At 37.5% G+C, this 18,603-nt stretch overlaps 1 protein-coding gene across 2 annotated transcripts; it reads left to right on the forward strand.

Moving 5' to 3' along the window:
- The first annotated feature begins 1,901 nt into the window (after window positions 1-1,901).
- LOC102686047 (matrilin-3) lies at window positions 1,902-16,565 on the forward strand. Of its 2 annotated transcripts, XM_015356632.2 has the most exons (6): window positions 1,902-2,158; window positions 4,955-5,101; window positions 8,287-8,856; window positions 10,194-10,316; window positions 15,445-15,546; window positions 16,037-16,565. In XM_015356632.2, exons 1-6 carry the CDS (start codon window positions 1,969-1,971, stop codon window positions 16,090-16,092), a joined length of 1,188 nt encoding a protein of 395 aa, XP_015212118.1. In that variant the 5' UTR covers window positions 1,902-1,968; the 3' UTR covers window positions 16,093-16,565. The 2 variants fall into 2 exon arrangements, with proteins under 2 accessions (XP_015212118.1, XP_015212125.1); XM_015356639.2 differs by lacking the exon at window positions 4,955-5,101.
- Window positions 16,566-18,603: the final 2,038 nt, after the last annotated feature.

Consider the following 18,603-nt stretch of genomic DNA (forward strand, 5'->3'; position numbering starts at 1 on the left):
CACTGTTGGCGTCACAGTGCCATCCCTGACCAGTGACGTCTTTGGCTGGTTAGGAGGCCATCCTGATCTATGCAGTTGTCTAGGTGCCTTCCAGTTCTTGATATTCGACTTTACTATGATCAAAGAGAAATTGAGGGTTCCTGAAATATGTCTATGCCTTTATCCAGATTGGTGCCTTTATACAACTTCACCCCTAATTTGTTTTGAAAGCTTTTTAGTCTTCATAGCTGAATCTTTGGTTGAAATTCACTGCCTGCCTGAGGGACCTAACAGAGCCAGGTGTATTTATTCTGAAATCATGTGAACCACTATTATTTGCACACAGACTGAGGTCATTCAACTAAATAATAACTCGGAGGGTTTCAACACTAATGCAATCATGATTTTTTTTATTTTTCTTTCATATTAATTGGCTACTTATTTTTTCTAATTGAATGTGTGGAATAGGTTGTATATATAACCAATTTTAATTGCAAGGCACTGTATAGGGAATAGAATCTCAAAACTAGGGTTATTAAAATTCATTTTACTTCCCAATATATTCCTGCATGATATCTTCAAATACTCCCACCAAAGCTCTAAGACTATTTTATCATAGAGGGTCATGCTTGGTATTTAATTTGTTCCAGTCATTTGCCCAAATCTGGAAAAGATTTTTCCTATCTTTAAACTTTTTTTTACTATTCGCTGTAAGCGGAAAATTTTTACATTGCCTCATGAGTCTAAAACTCTTTATCTTTATCTGAACTAACTTAAGCTTTATTAATCAAAAATGTTGCTTTGTTATTAGGTACTGGTATCACAAAGAAAATGTTGTCCCCAAAAAAACTATTTTACTGCCTTGTAAAGACCTAAGTTCCTTAAAAAACGAATTGTAATTTTCACTTCTTCTGCAGTTCAAATCACTCACTTTATTCCAAAATAAGGCAGGGAACAAATCTGTAGAGAAACTATGAAAAAGGGCCGGAGGGATCCCTTGTTAAATTAATTGTAATTTCCAATGCTTTTTTAAATTGAGCTGAAATCCAAAAATGCAAAACTATTTTTATTGTGTCCAAAGACAATTTTTCCCGTGACAATTCGTCCAGGGTTTTGTTGCTTATGGGAAACTATTTGGACAATGGAACACTTAACAACTTTCGAACAAGCTCAGGTAATTGCGAAATATCAGGTTTTAAAAATTGTTGTTTGGAGAGCCATCTAGTGTACAAAGGTGGAAAACATTGCGTAAACGTCGTACAATAAAACTTGGATGTAAAGTCATGGAAGGCCATAATACCGACAGGTTCTTCAAAAATGGAATACTGTACTTATTTGATGTATTCTTAATTGGTTTAAAATGTTCTATTTTGATATTTTTTTAATTGTTACAAATGACAGTTAAAATTCTTGTGAGTCAACATACAGTATCTACAGACCTATCTACAGTAAATTCACCAGGCACCCAGAAGACCTACAGGAACCGTTTCTTTACTTCAATATTTTCTTCAATGCAAAATAATAATTCAGCCGATAGAAGATTCAGTCTGTAGAACCACTTTTGAGCTCCTCAATGATTAACAGAAAATGTATGAAAACGCTCAATTTAAACAACCTTCTGAAGCGTGACATCATTAACATTAAAATCAGAATCCCTGCAAGTTTATATATAAAATCCTATAACCCTTGCTTTTCCTAGAAAACACATTAGAGATGCAGTGTAAACGCAAATGATGATTTTTTTAAAAGGCTTAATTCTTATAAATTAAAAAAAAAACACTAAAATGTAAGCATCGTTTCCCTACTACGCGTAGAGTTGATACTTGATTTTTAATTCCTTCTCACTTGGATTGGCTGGACACCTTACACGTGTTCGGGTCCGTGGTCTTTAAATGTGTCCTCTGGTTCCCACTCATCAGAAATCTTTCAGACAGTTGTGAAGAAGGCGCAAGAAGTTGTAAGAGGAGCGAGAAGAGGGGAGCCCGAACAATGAAACCTTTCTTCAGCGGGCTTGTCTGCTGCATCTCGGTGCTGGCGTTTCAGGTGCACGGGACCAATTACGGGTTTTACGGGTACGAACCGCAGAGGATTTCCCCCTTGAGGTTTGCGGACAGACCTGTTGTTAGAAAACCTTTTCCCCACAACATCCAGGGAGCTCAGAATACAGTAAATATTGCAGGTAGGTTGATGATCTGCGTTTCGCGGCGACTTGTAGAGTTCTTTAACAGCCTTTAGTTGGCCCATATTCTGAGTAAGAATCTTCTATGGTAGATTTCAGGAAACACTTTGCTGTCAAATGCGCTATAAAAATGTGTCCGCTGCAGCCGCTGTTTCATAAAATACAGTAGTTATTCTCACCCACTACTTCCAAGTTTAAGAGTGAAACTTAATCAGGATACTTCTATTTTCAATCATTCAGTAAATGATGATAAGACACTCATCTGTAGACATTTTTCTATACATATAGAAGCACAGATGGCCAGTATAACTAACATAAACCGAATGTTCAAATAAATACATTTATTTGTCCAAAATAAAGCAAAACAAGGATTAAACTATTGTATTCATTTCGATACCAGTGTCCCATTTGTTTGAATTCGAAGTAAAACGCCAAAGGATTTAATTTTTTATAAGACCACCCGTTGGCTGTCTCTTTTTGAAATCCATCAATTCACAATTTCACTTTTATTCCGATTACTTAGAAAATGCTGGGTTAAATCTAAACGCGTTCAGCGCAAATCTGATACACCCCTGATTTACTTGGCTCTATTTAGTTATACCGTGTAAAAATGTATGCTCCCAGGTGTGGGTTTGCGGTTTGTTTTACCAATAATTTTGAGCCCTTTATAGGATGACCTAAAGGCTTCTATGAAATTCGGCTTTGTTCTAAAAATCTAGTTATTTTTGTAGGAGATGCTTAATCTCCTTTAAGCTTCCATCTGGATCATTTTAAACCAAACTAAACACTTACCTGAAGAAGGCTTCACAGCCGAAACGCTGTTTTTTTTCTTTTCAGCATGGAACAAACCCGTTACCTGTTCGTTTGCAGCCTACGCACGCTGACGCAGCTACTGTACCTACTTGAACTACTAAATTATTGGCCTATTTGAAGTTTAAATCGTGATCGGAAAGTGCCGCCCTGCATTGCAGCCAAAGACGCTGTCCAATAAAGCAAACTGATTTTCTATGACACGCTTACACAATTCACCTTTGAGAAGTACACTTGTCTTTTTGCAGCCGTCCACGTTTCCCTGTCAAGAAAAGCGCTCATGGTCTCACGGAGCGCACTCACTGTGGGAGTGTGATAACTCGTATTGCAGCGCTTGCAGAGTTGCTTGGTCTGAAGCACCTCCACTAGTTTAAATATACCTAGGTGTACCCCCAAACAAATTTCACCAGGAGCATGGGATGGCAGCTGCTTCATGACACTTTGGAAGCATTGCATCACTGTCATAAAAACATTACCACAGGACGTGGCCTGGTGAGTCATGGGTTGGGAAATTTAAGGAGAATTGGTGTTTGTGGACCAGCAGGTGGCGCTGTTTCCCCTCAGCCAGGATTTCCTATGCAATGCTCCTGTTAAAGTGGTCCTGCACATTGTGCTGTAGGGGATGGTGTCCTTCAGAGTAACGGTAAATTGAGATCCTGACTATTTGGTCATTAAGGATCCCATGGCTGTTTGTAAGAATAGGTGTTTTAATTTTTGAGTCCTTGCAAAATTAAGACCTAAGTTTGTGCAATCTGCCCTTTGTGCAATCTGGCAATCTGGAAACTCACTTCCTTGAGCTGATAAAGCAATTTCTCACTTGTCTATTTGATCTGCTGCTAGTGCATTATGGTAGCCAAATGTCTATCTACTGTACCTGCTGTGTGCAGTGAGCTTCTTTTTTTTTTTTACATGTTGTGAGTTCAAAAATTCCTGTACACTCTACAATCTGATATTTGGCCTTGCCCATCAATTTAACAAATTTTTCCCAACTATGGAACATTCTCAGATTAGAACATTAACTTCACCAGAGTCTTTCAATAGTCAACCATATTTTCATTTGTTTCGTGTTCATGGGAAGGGTGAACAATTCCTGAAAGAAAAGGTTGCATTACCAAATAAAGCAAGTGTTGAATATGAATATCTAAAAATGTGGTCACATGAGAATTTATAGAAATGAAATGGGGAAATAAGGGGTTCCCAATTACTCATTGTGATTAAATTTAGGTGTTACTTGCTGTTTACTTGGCTCTTCTTGTTGCACATAAATATTTACTTCCAGTTTGACCTCAAATCTTGATTACAAATATGGTGGGCTTCAAAGTTGTTGCTAATCTAGAGATTGACAAAGGTGCAGGTGTTCTTCTAATTTTTACTTGCTATATTTAAACAAAGTAAATATTTTTATATTGCTTTGCACTCTTGTTCGTACATAAACATTTCTTGTATTCTGAGGTAAACAAGCTAGGACAGGGTCAATTTCCAGAGAATGCAACACCCAGCCTTGATTCATTGTCTTCTAAATGTACTGTATTGAATTCAAAAGGGATGCAAGGAGGTAAATGTTTAGAAACTTGTTTAGCTAAGTAATTTGACAGGAAAATAAAACATTCAACATTTTCACCCTGGGTTAAAGCATCTAATACAATTAAAGGTGTATATAGATACTGTAGTACTAAAGCTGCACTTGACTAGTGATAAACTGATATACAAAACAGGACGTACAACATAAAAAAAAATGATGCTTAGCACAAATGTATCACGGTTTTCACAAAGTTAAGTGTATGTGACCACAGGATAAATCAGTCCCATGCTGTGTATAGGGAGAAAAGGGCTTCAGGTTTAAAATGCTTAAACATTACCCGTGTTAATCCAGCAAAGCTCATTTATGCTTCTACTAATAAGGGAACAATTTCTCAAATGATTATTCCCATTCAGGTACCAGCCTACTAACCAATACTCTACTGCTTCTCCCCTTGGTGACCCAAGTACATGGCAGTAATTACAGGTTTCATGGCTATTACTATCACCTGCCACCGAGGATAGCGCCACCGGTCACTTACCCCAGGCCCACCGCCCGACCAGAGCAGCCGGTCAGTACCCACAATGGCCACAGCTCCGTCCGTGCTGACACAGGTAGAACACTCCCAAACGAAGCGCTTTATGAGCCGCATGGGCTTTGTTTGCATGAGCCGCTGGTGGCCGGAGCCTCGGTCTACCCCCTGTGTTTTCACAGCCTCTTTTCACTGCTGCTTTGTTTTCTGTACAAGTGAAAAAAGCAGAATAGGGTTCATACTAATCCCAGGCATCTGTGGAAAGGACTAAACTACTAAATAAAGTCTGGAATGCTTTTTTTTTTCTTCTACTGAATGAAGACTTTCCCTTCCTCACTTTTTAATTTTCCTTTTCCTAACTTGGCATTTGTCTGCCATTTTTTAACAATTTATTACTGAAAGTCATGTTTACAGTGTTATGATTTTAAGAATATTGTGATACATCCTTCCTCACTTTGAATGTGTGAAATGACAATCCTTCCGCATAAGTTAAATCAAAGTAAAAAATCTTGTTATAAACCTTTTTTTTCTGCCTTGCCTCAATCTTTATTTTCTTGATTGATATACCAAATTTTGAACTGTTTAACACTACAGGTTTGCAAAATTATACTGCAATTTAACTTGTTTTTAAATTCAAGCTGAACACAAATGAAACCCAATTAATAAGTGTTTCTAAAATAAAAAAGTTCAGTCACGATATCAACATGGTACAAGGAAATGTGAGAAGCAGTCATGTACAGTACAAGTGTGGACATTCATCCTGGCATGAAAGACCTGGTACCTAAACAAACTGTGTAAGTCCACAAATAATATACAAACAGGAATAGATGAGTAGAAAAGGAAACCAGAGATTTGGAAGAGATAAGAAAAGAGGCAGGGGGGAAGGTAGTGAAAGGCCAGAAGAGGGAAGCCACAGTCTTCAAGGTCTTTCATATGGCTGGGTCAAGCTGCAAGCTTTTAAAAAGGTTTAAAAAGGGCTCCCAGGTAGAATTAAAATTTTGCCACCGAGGGAAAACCTGATTTTTTTTTTTTCCCCAAGGTGGAGAAAGTACATCATATCCTTTACCGTGTGGGTGCAACCAGATATTTTCAATGGAGCTTCTATCGTCTTTCAAAATGGAGAGAGAGTCAAAAACCATGTGCGTTCGTGTGCCCTGAAGTGTTACAGTGTTCTGTAAGCAAACTGCATTGTGTCTCTAATGTAGCCACAACCTCTCCCTTCAGTCCCTCTGTGTCTTCTCCGTTTTCCCCCCGTGCCCACAGTTCATGGTGTGTGAAGAGTACCAGTCCCAGGTGTTTGCTATATCTGATGCATTCGGAGATTTCAAACAATTGGTGCCCATTCTTAAAGTTAAAGGGACTGATAATCATCAGCAAGACTGTTGAAGACTCCAGGAAAAAAGCAAAGGTGTGGCCAGAAAAGCTGCTAGGCATCATAGAGGGTGACCATATAGTCTGTGTTCACCAGATCATTGTGAAACAAGACAGGATTTAAGATGCCATTAAGTTGAAAGACCTCTGTATGCTCAGCATTATGCCTATGTGGAGGTGAAAACTGGTGCTCAATGCCCATGCGCAGGAAATGAGCAGGTGTTCACTATAAAAGCTAACTTGAAATGATTCTTCTAAACAAGTCCGTAACATTGTTCAGCTGTTTACCTGAGGAAATTGAAGTAATATTGAATTCTCCCATGACAACAGATCTGGCCTCCTGATATAGTGGAGTTCACTGTTGGGAAGTGGTGCTGTATAAGCCCTGAAGCTAGAAGTGTCTGTGAACTGCCAAGTTAAATCCCAGCAAGAGCAGAACTACACCTCTGACAATCTTTGGAACGACAAGGCACGAGAGTGGATAGGCAATGTAATTGTAATGCCATCCATTTGTTTAATACTGTGACTCTGGAACATACAGTAAGAGGCCAGGCTGTCACGTAAGGTGATGTTCACGGTGGTAGCGCTGGTCAAAAGCCTGAAAATCTGCACCCGTTTTTAAATCCTTAGAATGGGGAAATGCATATCTTAAAGTGAGAAGTGTTCTTTTCTTGATCTACTAATACAATAATGCACTATAACGACGGGTTGATTAAGAACCCACGTGTATCATTACCTATTGACTGATTTTCAAAGTATTGTAAAGTACATACATGATGCATCTTGAGTTTGAAACAAGGGCAATGTTACAGCTTTTGAACTGACTGTGTAAAGGGAGAAAGAGCATGTCGACTATTATATAGATGTAATAAATGCCCTTTTTTATTGATCAGTAACTCATCACAGTACATTTTTCTTAAGTAGCAATTTACTGACCAGTAAATGAATACGTTTCAGTTCATTTACTTGTGTAAAACAAGAGTTACAGCTGGTGCACGTGAAACGGCACGAAGACATGCGATGCTGGTATAATGTGGTACTGTATAAGCCCTGCTCAGATTGATAGTTGCCTTTCAAGTGCCATTTTCTTCATCTCATTTCCCTTTAAATTTCAGACATGATCATTTGTCAGAATTGAGACAGGTGTAGAGGTGGACCTGCAGTCTTATGTATTCTTAAAGTATTATTAACCTGTGTTATGCATATTGTTATATTAGCACATACTTCAGTAAACGTAAAAAATGTCCTAGTTTATAATACAAGAATGAAATGATAAACTAGTTTTCAGTGTTGTAGAAATGTAAGCAAATCAAATAGCCAAAGAGTAAATTCCAGACTTTCTGAAACAGTTGATGCCATCATCTTTGTCTAGATACTTCCCACCTTCTTGAAGGTGTCCATCTTCATCTTATGTGCATATCGTTATTAACAAATTAAATTTAAATTTAAGGGGGAAAAGGGGTTTTACTAAACTCTTCCAGCCTCTGCTTTCAGGAACAATGTTTTTCAAGGCAACACAGTGTATTTTAACACTATTAAACTGGATTTAGCAGGCTGTCCACAGGAGTGTCAGGTAAAATGAAACCCTGAGGTCTGAGTGCCAGCAAATGAAAACAAAAAGGAAAATTGGAGCAATTAGTGAGTTCTTGGAACTATTTGCTAATTGAAAAGATCCCTTTAAAAGCTGCATCTCTGGGATAAGACGCACTGAGCAGCTTTCTGAACCACAAGGTGTGACTTTCTCTGTGAGAGTTGCTCACCATTATTAAAAATTAAGCAGAGACCTCAAAAGAGAATTGCACAGTTTTGTTTTTAGGAAATTAATCAGGGGGAAAAAATAAAAGGTACAGTAAATGCACATAAGCTGTTCTCTTTTGTGTGTTATGTGAACACCAGGGACACAGTGCAAAAGCCGGCCTTTGGACCTGGTCTTCATAATAGACAGCTCCCGTAGCGTGCGCCCAGGGGAATTCGAGAAGGTCAAGATATTTTTGTCAGATATGGTCGACACGTTGGACATTGGCCAGGACGCCACCAGAGTGGCCGTCGTCAACTACGCCAGCACTGTGAACATCGAGTTCCTCCTCAAGACCCACTTCAACAAGGTGGACATGAAGCAGGCGGTGTCGCGCATTGAGCCCCTGTCCACGGGCACCATGTCGGGCCTGGCTATCAAGATGGCCATGACCCAGGTGTTCACGGAGCCAGCGGGAGCTAGGATGCGTTCCCAGAACATCCCCAAGGTCGCCATCATCGTGACGGATGGGCGACCCCAGGACAAGGTGGAGGAGGTGTCGGCCCAGGCCAGGGGCGCCGGGATCGAGATCTATGCTGTTGGGGTGGACAGGGCCGACATGCAGTCTCTCCAGCAGATGGCAAGCGCTCCCCTGGATGACCATGTTTTCTACGTGGAGACATATGGTGTGATAGAAAAACTCACATCGAAATTCCGGGAGACCCTGTGTGGTAAGACTACTGCAACTGCTTCTATCAGAACTACTTGATTAGTTTACTGTGATCTTACCAGAGGAACAATTATTACTGGTCGGCATGGTTAGCATTCCTACCTTGCAGTACTGGGGCCTGGGTCCAGCTCCTGGGGTGCCATCTTTGTGGAGTTTATGTTCTTCTCCCGTTTGTGTGGGTTTCCCCTCACAGTCCAAACACATACTGGTAGGTTAATTGGCATCTGGGAAAGTTAGCCCTAGGTGAAAGTGTCTGTGTGTGCCCTGTGATGGACTGGCATCTTGCCCAGGGTGTATCCTGCCTTGCACCCATTGCTTGCCAGGATAGGCTCTGGCTCCCCTGCAACACCGTATTGGACAAAGCAGCTAGAAAATGGATGGGATATTATTTATTATTATTGAAAAGTTTTAAATGAGTACACCTTTAAGATGGAACTTGTCAAATAGATACTACCTGTATTCTATTTCTATTCTTAATTGGCCATCCTGGGCATAACACTGGTCGTAATTAAATATTTTTGTTTTTAGAGGACATATTGTGTCATTTTAACTTAAACAGATGTACAATACAAAGAATTTAAATGAAAGTTTTGGAGGCAGCTTTCTCATGTCTGATACAATACGATGCTGTTGTGGGTTTTTTTACATTCATAAAAATGTGGGTTTTTAAATGTAATTTTCAATGCATCTGATTTCTTTCATAGAATCCAATGTTACTTTGTAGTACCAACACATACAGTATACATGTCTGCATGATGAGTTTATTAGCAGTGGAAAATGTTATTTATTATTTCACATCTTATTTATAATACTGTTTATTAACATGAATAGTGTATTACAATATTTATGTGTATTATTACAATTACCCAGAGGTTTTATTTTTTATGGTAATCTGGCATAGCGGAGACATTAAATATGCATGCTTTCTGAATTTTCTCATTGAGAGTGCTTTAAAAAAAACTGATGCTGACTGACATATCTATAGTAGAAGCTATTTCAATGCCAAAATACCCCCCAACATGATGCATTTATTTCCTTGTTGGTTTATAGGTTTTGTTCCAAACATAAAAATTAAATATAAGGCCAGATTTATTATGCACATTCCCTAATCAAATAACTAAGAGCAACAGTAACAGGACTCTGAGTTTCATTGATCAATCATTTTAATACATGGATATACAGTATCTAAATGGGATTAGATTCTTAATTGACTGAGAAACATCTTAAGTCATTTAAAAATCAAGTTAAGCATATGAAATTAATTTAGCTTGCTTCAAAATGCTTTTCATTAACACATCAGTTGGGGGGGGGAAAACGCTCTAAAAATGCTCGTTACAGGTGTGGACCCATGTACCCTTGGAAACCATGGCTGTGAGCATATATGTGTGACCACTGCAACGTCCTATTACTGCAAGTGTCATGATGGATTCCTCTTGAAGGAGGACAAGAAGACTTGTGCAAGTAAGAGCTCACCTGGGAGAGGAGGGCCGAACTACAGGGAAGGGGAAATTAGGGGAAAGAAAATATGACTTAATGAACAAAAATGAGAAAAATACAAATAGTCGGAACCTAAATATGTGAAGCAGGTTTTTCAGGAGAGTTTTATCAAAAAAGCATAGTTATCTTACTATGCAATCCCATATAATTGATGCTCAAATCTGAGAAAGCACTTCAAGAATGTATTTTCACTTAATCTGTTTTTGAATGGCTTTTGAGGAAGGAATGAATGTATTTTGTATGTGTGGGAACCTCAGGAATATTATACAGATTGTATCATTACAATCCTGAGAATAGATGCCTTTAGGAAAGAATTGAATAAGGGTGTAAGAATCCATAAATATATAGAGCAGTTACTGTTCATACAAATATAGTTTTAACTTGAAGGAATATAATTTCTATAGGTGTTTAAAATAGAATTATACATTCTGTTTTGGGGGTGATTTTTCTTCCAACCTAGCATAAGCCCTGGAACCAGATAGGCAAGGAGATTCCTAAAGAAAAAAAAGTAAATTGTGATTTGCTTCTTGCAGGAGCCTCCCAGACATTCACTCTGTTTGATTTTCACAGAGTCTGCTCTTTTACTCAGACTGTTCAGAGACTTTACTCATTTGCTCAGATCTTTTACTTGGCCTTCCTGTATGATTTGACCTCCTTTTGGTAGAATACAGTATTAAGGAAATATTTAACTTACAGTTTAACAATGGAAATTAGACATTATTTTACACTTATTTAATTGTTTAATTATTAAATCTATTTTTTTCTGAAAGTTTTAAAGATTAACCCCAAATTATATCAAAGACGATCCTGTGTTACCAATGCTGTGTACACATATGGGTAGGCAGACACGTGCATAAGTATTTCACATGGAGTTCCGACTGTTACATAAAAGGTAGAATTCATGATTGAGTTTTATTTCACTGGCAATCTTAAACTGTTCCTTAATGAGTTTAAACTCAACATGCTGTTCCGTGCTAGGTTTTCTACTGGACCTTCTTAGACAGGATGGGCAAATTAATTTGAATAAGCAGAATAACTTCCCGTCTTGGTCTAGGAAGGAAAACTATCATTTCTTTGAGAATCAAAGCTTTCACTGATTTGATGGTTTAAATAGTTGATCAGCATCATTGAGATTTTCCAGAAACAGGAAATTTAAAAAAAAGTGAAAATACACAATGTTCAAGACATTATCCAATTTAAAAACTAACAATACAGTAGAGTTATATTAACCTGGGCTATAGAAGGGGATTAAGAAGTCAGTTCTCTGTGCATTCTGATTGTTCTCACAATTAATTTCCTGACTTAACTTGTGCAATAACAATGCAATCATCTATGCAATGAACTGAAAATTATTATTCCCTTATGGTGAGAAAATCATAGAATTAAAATAAATTAATGGAAAAATGCAAAAAAACAAACTGGCACAGTGGTGCAGTGGTTAGCATTGCTACCTTGCAGTGCTGGGGCCCAGGGTTCAATTCCACAGGTGCTATCTGAGTAGAGTTTGTCTCTCCATGTTTGCAATGGCTTCCTCCTGGTGCTCTGATTTCCTCCCACAGTGTAAAGACATAATGCTAGGTTAATTGATTGATTTCTGTGATAACCTTTGGCATCTACTATGACCCTGTACTAGATAAAGCAGTTAGAAAATGAATGAATGGCTGGATCATTGGTTCCTACAGTATGTGTTATGTGTGTCACTGATACCACAGTAAGGGAGAAAAGAGAGTAAGGGAAAAAAGTGGAGTTTCTGTTGGGTTGCTTGATGTTGCACTCCAACTGCAGTCATTACTGAATAAACTGGGAAGTTGTGGGCTTTTCAACTATTGTCATATTGACAACTGAATGACAGCATGGAATCACCTTTTTCCTATGTCACAAAAGTAACCCTATGCCTTAATAAGACCTTCATACTGAGCCTTTCTTACCCTCTGGAGAAGCGGACCATTAATAGTAACAGTGTTTTCTGTGTGAAGCCCTTCAGGAACAAGATAAGTCCATGACAACACAATGAAAAAGCATCTTCAATCTGAAAATACAGCATTGTGGATTCCCAGAGTAGTGTAGAACTGAAAAGAAAATGTAGGATCCCATTTGTGAGAGCTTGGATGGTCTTTAAGAAGGCTTAATCGCATTGCATACCTATTCTGAAGACATCTTGAACAACTCCACCTATCTGAACTGGCCTTGATCAGCATCTTTTGTAAGAAAAAAATATTTTAACTTCAGTGTTACAAAGGCATCAATGAATGGTGTGATTGGCAAAAAACTGCCATTTATCATAAGAAATTCAAATGTGAATCAAAATGCCCGTAATAGAGAAATTGCATCCTATAAAGCTAACCATTTACGATGAAGATTTTATGGAACACCAAAGAAAGCGGGATACAGTATGACCATAAAATGGAAATGTTGGAAAGTTTTAATATTTTGCATTATGAAACACCGATTCAGGCAATGTTTCTTGATTGTTACATCAAAGAGGTCCTGTACCAGAGCCTGCAAGTCCATTGAGAGAGTTGTCAATGCATCCAGTTGTGCTTGACACTTAGCTGATCCTGGGAAATTTGAGCTCATGTACCGTAGCAGCTGGTTAACTGCATTGTGGACTCTCCTCACTCTGGCACAATCAACATGGAGATCACCATGGGACATTAATAGAGTTAAAAAGCCATCAACAATGCACTCAGCTGAGTACAGTGCATGGGCAAATGCTCTGTGAGAGGGCTCACTCTTCAGCATGTTTCAGAGAAGAGTTTCACCATGATGTAAGGTGGAAAAGAAAGTTCCAGAAACCCAGGATCACATCTGTGACTGCACCAAGAAAGTCAAAGAGCAAGGTAATGGTTCTCAAATAATCAAATGTTTTCCAAAAAACAAAAATCTTAGTTTATATTGGGAGTTCCAGTGGCTCGGTATGTTGATGTCTTGGATTTAAATAATGATGTTAAGATTACAGAGACAATTCTTAATTTCTGTTTTCATAATAGTATAATAAAATCTTTGAGGACCAGTTTTCTTGCAATAATTTCGTTTGAAAGTACATATCGCAATGAAAGTAGTGGGTTTTGAAATGTATTTTTTTCTGTTGCAGAAAAAACACTGCGAGGAGAACAATCATCCTGTGTCACTTATTCACAGACACTCTGAGTCCCACAAGTAAACTTAACTTCTCAAAGTCCGACCTCCTTTACTTCCATAATATTTCATTTCCCTCTGTGAACTTCTCCATTTCTTTTATATCAGCTAACAACCTATTCTTGCCACATACCAGTCCCTTCTTCTTCACTGACATGAGTAAAATCCACCCTTCCTCAGCCCCTCTCATCCTCTCTGTTCTGTCGCTTCCATCAGACATCCTGGGGCCTCTCTCCAGGGCCTCTCCTTTCTCCACCTTCCATGGTGGGATGAACGACTCTCAGAAAACAGGACTCAGCTCGACTCCTCTGTTTAGACACCTGTGATATCTCGGCTCTCCACGACATCCTTCAACTCTTATTGATTTATTTTTACCTTGTTGTACCTTTGCCATTGTTATTTAAGTATGAATAATGTCAGTTTTCTTTATTTTATACTCTGCAATCGTGAACGTAGTCTTAAGTATGAAGATGGTGATGTCAAAAGGTTTTCTTAAGGGTTAATTTCACGTGATGAGTATAGTCCAGGTCTTAATATGCTAATTGAGGCCTTCTTACTCTATGAAATACCAAGCTCACACTTCTTGTCTCCAGCACCTTATCCATAAAACTAATTTTCCAGATTCAATTACAGGTTCTTTAAATGCTGATATTTAAAAAAAATGCATAAAGGCCACTTTTGTCACTATAGATTTATTGCATACTTTAGTTTATCTTTGGGTTCATTGAATCAATTTCCTGTGCTCTTTTTTTCTTTTTCTGTTTTATGTATTATATGTACAACAGGAAAAAAAACTCAAAACAAAAAAACTAGAAAATGTGTGTGTAAAGGAAAACAACATTGAGTTATGCAACATTTATATTCTCTTAAGATTACAAAAGTAGACCAAAATGCCCTTTTCCCTGAATATCGTAAAGATTAAAATGACTGCTTTTGCATTGGTACATATTTGTTCATCTTCAGTTTGCTAGTCTCACTTGCAGGTACTAAGCACTGTACACTGGGGGAGTGGGTAATGGCTGAAATAGCACTGAACTCTATGGAAGAGTACTTCTTTTACACTGCCATTAACACCATAGTGCAAACCAATAGAGGGAGAGTTTTGCCACTGTGAGCAGGAGGGATACTGCTGCATAGCTGTGATTCTTTTATGCAGAACTTCACTGACCTTAAAAATAAAGACTGGAAATGGAAAAACATTTGTTTTGTGGTCTTGCTTTGCTGATGTGACGGAATGAAGATATAAACACACAAGGGTATACATTTGACTGCTGTATATAGCGTACAATATATTTATGATGGTGGTGTATTGGTTAGCATTACTGCCTTGCAGAGCTGGGGCCCTGGTTGCATTCTGTACCTGGGGTGCTATCTGTGTGCAGTTTGTATGTTTTCCCCATGTTTGTGTGGGTTTCCTCCCACAGTCTAGACATGCTGGTACAGTCAGTTAATTGACTTTTGGGAAAATTGGTCCTGGTTCCGGCTCCGCATGACCCTAAATTGGATGAAGCAGAAGATGGATTGATAGATAATATGTGAATACTTATACTATACAGTATGCAATGTACTCCAGTGAAATCCTTTTGTTGTATTATGCTTTTGAATGGTAAATCATAATGCTTATTAACCTTCTGGAAATACATAGAACTTATACAAGCTACAATGAAATGATGACCTTTATTCACCCTCATATAGTTCAGCCAAATTAAACTGATCACAACACTGTTTTCATTGCAATTGCATTTGCTTTTCTCTTTCCACTCAAGTTTATTTCTGCCATTGTTCTGTAATGTTTTAATGAGCCGAGTTAATGACACCATGCATGGACAGCAGCACTCTTACAGCGCTAATTGAGTTTCACATTACCAGATCAATGGAGAATGTTGGGAGGGGAGGGTAGTCAACTCTCTTTCAAAGTCTCTGCCACGTTAATGAGAATGTTTTGCCATTTCAGAGGAAGTAAAGGCAGCGGTGACAGCTGACCCATGCAAATGTGAGGCTCAGCTTGCGTTCCAGAGCGCAGTGCAATCCTCCATTCAGGCTCTGACCACCAGATATATCCTTTGGTTTCTGTATTATAATGATCCAGGTAAAGAATCTGGTTTATATACTGTATTTAAATAACATCCTTTTTAAGTGTTGGCTCTGCACTCACGGTAAGTTTCTTTTTTGGTAGATCTTTAATGCAACAATGTTGTAACATCTCATTACCAATCTGGTGGAGTGATATCAAATATAGATTAAGAAAGGTCAGAGAAAGGCATGTATTTCATACAGTACGTAGCAGCTCCTTGTAAGATATCAACTGTATTATAACTATTTTGAGAATTGACAGTTTAATATCACTGTATCGTAGGGCGGTGGATAAACATGCTTTTCTCAATACTCAATAAAATCTGCTACCAGTCCAAAAAAAAAGAATTTAAGTTTAGCATGTAATTTCAATCGATTTTAAAAAATATCAAGCCAGCATTTAAAAACAGCCTGCCTGAAAAGAATACATGTTTTAAAACTTGTTATATGAAACTTCCTTGACTGCTTTATACTAGATGAAGTCACAAAAAAGGTGCAACAATTTGAATACAAGCTGCGTGGCTACTAGGCTGTGAAGAGGAGTTACGTTTTTGAGGCTCTCCTGAGATCTCTGGGGAGATCGCTGACTCAACTCGCCCCGTCTGCACCGTCAAGTTTAGCCAACTCATATTTTAGTGGTCAGCCTATTGCTGTGTTGTGTTATGTTCTGTTAACTTTGTGAACGTGTTACAGTAAAGTATGTGCTACTCTCTAAAATGTTTTTTTATAGTGTCATCCAATTTTATCAACTGAAATATTATTTTAATGTCTTCCATTGCATAGTGTCACAGTCTAGCCCCATGTTGATTCTCTGTGTACACTCAAGGTGTATAGAAGTCCCATCCCCTCAATTACAAAGTTGTACCTGACATTTACTGACGGGTCTACTTTTTTTCAAGTCAATGCATCACTAACAGGTACATTTCACCTCCTGGATTTATGACACTGTAGTTTTTATTAATTTGTACAAAAGGATTAAAGTACCAGTGCTGTAATCTCCAAGTGGACTAGTCTTTATTTTAAATGAGTGTCAGCAGTGTACTTTTAAATAAAATGTATTCTATTTTGGATATCAGTAAAATGTATATGAGACAATAAATGATTATAAGTAGAAGAAGTCGTACTTTTATAGATTAAGAATATGTACGTTGATAAACAAAATTCAGTCATGTATTACTTCACAGAATAGTTTTTTATCCCTGCACAGGTATTTCCTATCTTTTGTTTTGTGATATGGAAAATGGTAGAGTGGAATTAATCGTGATATCAAGCTCTCATGATACGCAATTATTTATGCAAACTTCAAAGAGACAGATTTGTAATTACAACTTATAAATTGTATAATTTTAATTTAGAAAAATATTTTATTTTAGTTATTATTTTATTTAATATTTTTATTTAGATAATACTGCTGCTACTAATACCAAGCTCTAAAAGGACAAATATGCAATACATTTTTTTGAGTTTCTTGAAAAGAACTAATAAATTCTAATATTATTTAGAAAACTTAGTTTTAACGTGTAGCAATATTTTCACTTACATTGTAATAGGTTCATTTCAATAGTCCAGTAAACTCTCCAATGGATTAAGACGTTTCTATCAGGAAACGGACACTATAGAGTATTATCACCTTAATGCGCTACTGTGAGGATGAAAGTTATCTCTGAGTTCCGAATTGAAAACAACTTTAGGATAACATATCTTTCTGTTTAGTTCAATTTGTGTTATAATATGGAACCATATCTTCAGTGCTTGATATCCTCCATTTTGTCATGTTTCCCAACACTCATTCACAATATTAAAACCTTAAAGGTAAAAAGAATATACAAATCTGCCTGGCTATGTGACCAATGTGTTCATGCTAGAGAAAGTCATCACACCCCTGTGTTTAGTTCCTTAAAAGTTAAAAGGTTAGGTGAAGGAAACAGTTAAACGTAAATACATTGCACTGAGCACACTCTACACTTATAATCAATGATCAGACTGATATCAGTCATGGAAAAAACAAGAATGGAGACAGAAGATTAAAGACTAAAACAAAAGACTAAAATCTGATCAAATTGATTATTTGTCAATCATAAGAGAAGTAACAAAAACCTACCTTTTATAAGCATAACTACATGCAGTATTTATGTGCATATAAATATAAAAAAGATAAGAGACAACAACCAAACTAGATTGTTTTTTTTTTCTTTTAAAGAGAGACCAATGGTGATATGTTAGGCAATTTTTGTATTTCTGAAGATTAGGAAATCCTAGTGCACATTCCGGTTGGAAAAAAAGATGGTTAACATTCTGCAGAGAATGATTAGACCAGTAGACATTTGTTGGTAAGCAGTTTAAACTAGTTCAGACCATTAGAACACCAACTGTGATTTCCACTAAGAAACTAGCCTGCCATGGGTCATAGAGTGAGGAATAATGTAGAACATACAGATTTAATTCTCAGTCGAAAATCGCAAATATACCCTTCCAGTAATTACAGTAATCAGCTTGGGATCTTGAGCGGCAGGAGAAGGAAAGCTGACAGGCTTCAATTTATCCAGGAAGTTTCCGTCACTGATTACTGGTTGTCTTCTTGCTTTAGGAAATAAATACAGCACTTTTTAAATGTGTGCGTGTGGTAAAGGGGTTTAAAATCACACAGTTTATGGTATATACTCTCAAATTCTTCCTATTTTAGCCAAAATATTTCAGGATAACATTTAGTATAACAGATATAGGCAACATTCAATTCCATTACCCATTCACAATACAATAAGGTAGCATCACTGAAAGCGCACCAGGTGGGAAATTGAATTCTGACTTAATGTAGTTCATTAAAAACATCATCTCGACTTTTTTTATTTACATAGCTTTAAAATTAATTTATCAGTGAAGTTCATCCTTGGCACGGCAATGAAACTGGAGGAATCTGGGATTTTATTAAACAACAACAACAAAAATCCAAATGCATTACTCTTGTCGAAGCATAAGGGATATAGGAAAATCGCAAGGAACACTACAATACCCAACACCTACGCAGGAAGTGAGAGTGGAA

Source organism: Lepisosteus oculatus, chromosome 2 (genome assembly GCF_040954835.1).
Source record: "Lepisosteus oculatus isolate fLepOcu1 chromosome 2, fLepOcu1.hap2, whole genome shotgun sequence".
Taxonomy (NCBI): domain Eukaryota; kingdom Metazoa; phylum Chordata; class Actinopteri; order Semionotiformes; family Lepisosteidae; genus Lepisosteus; species Lepisosteus oculatus.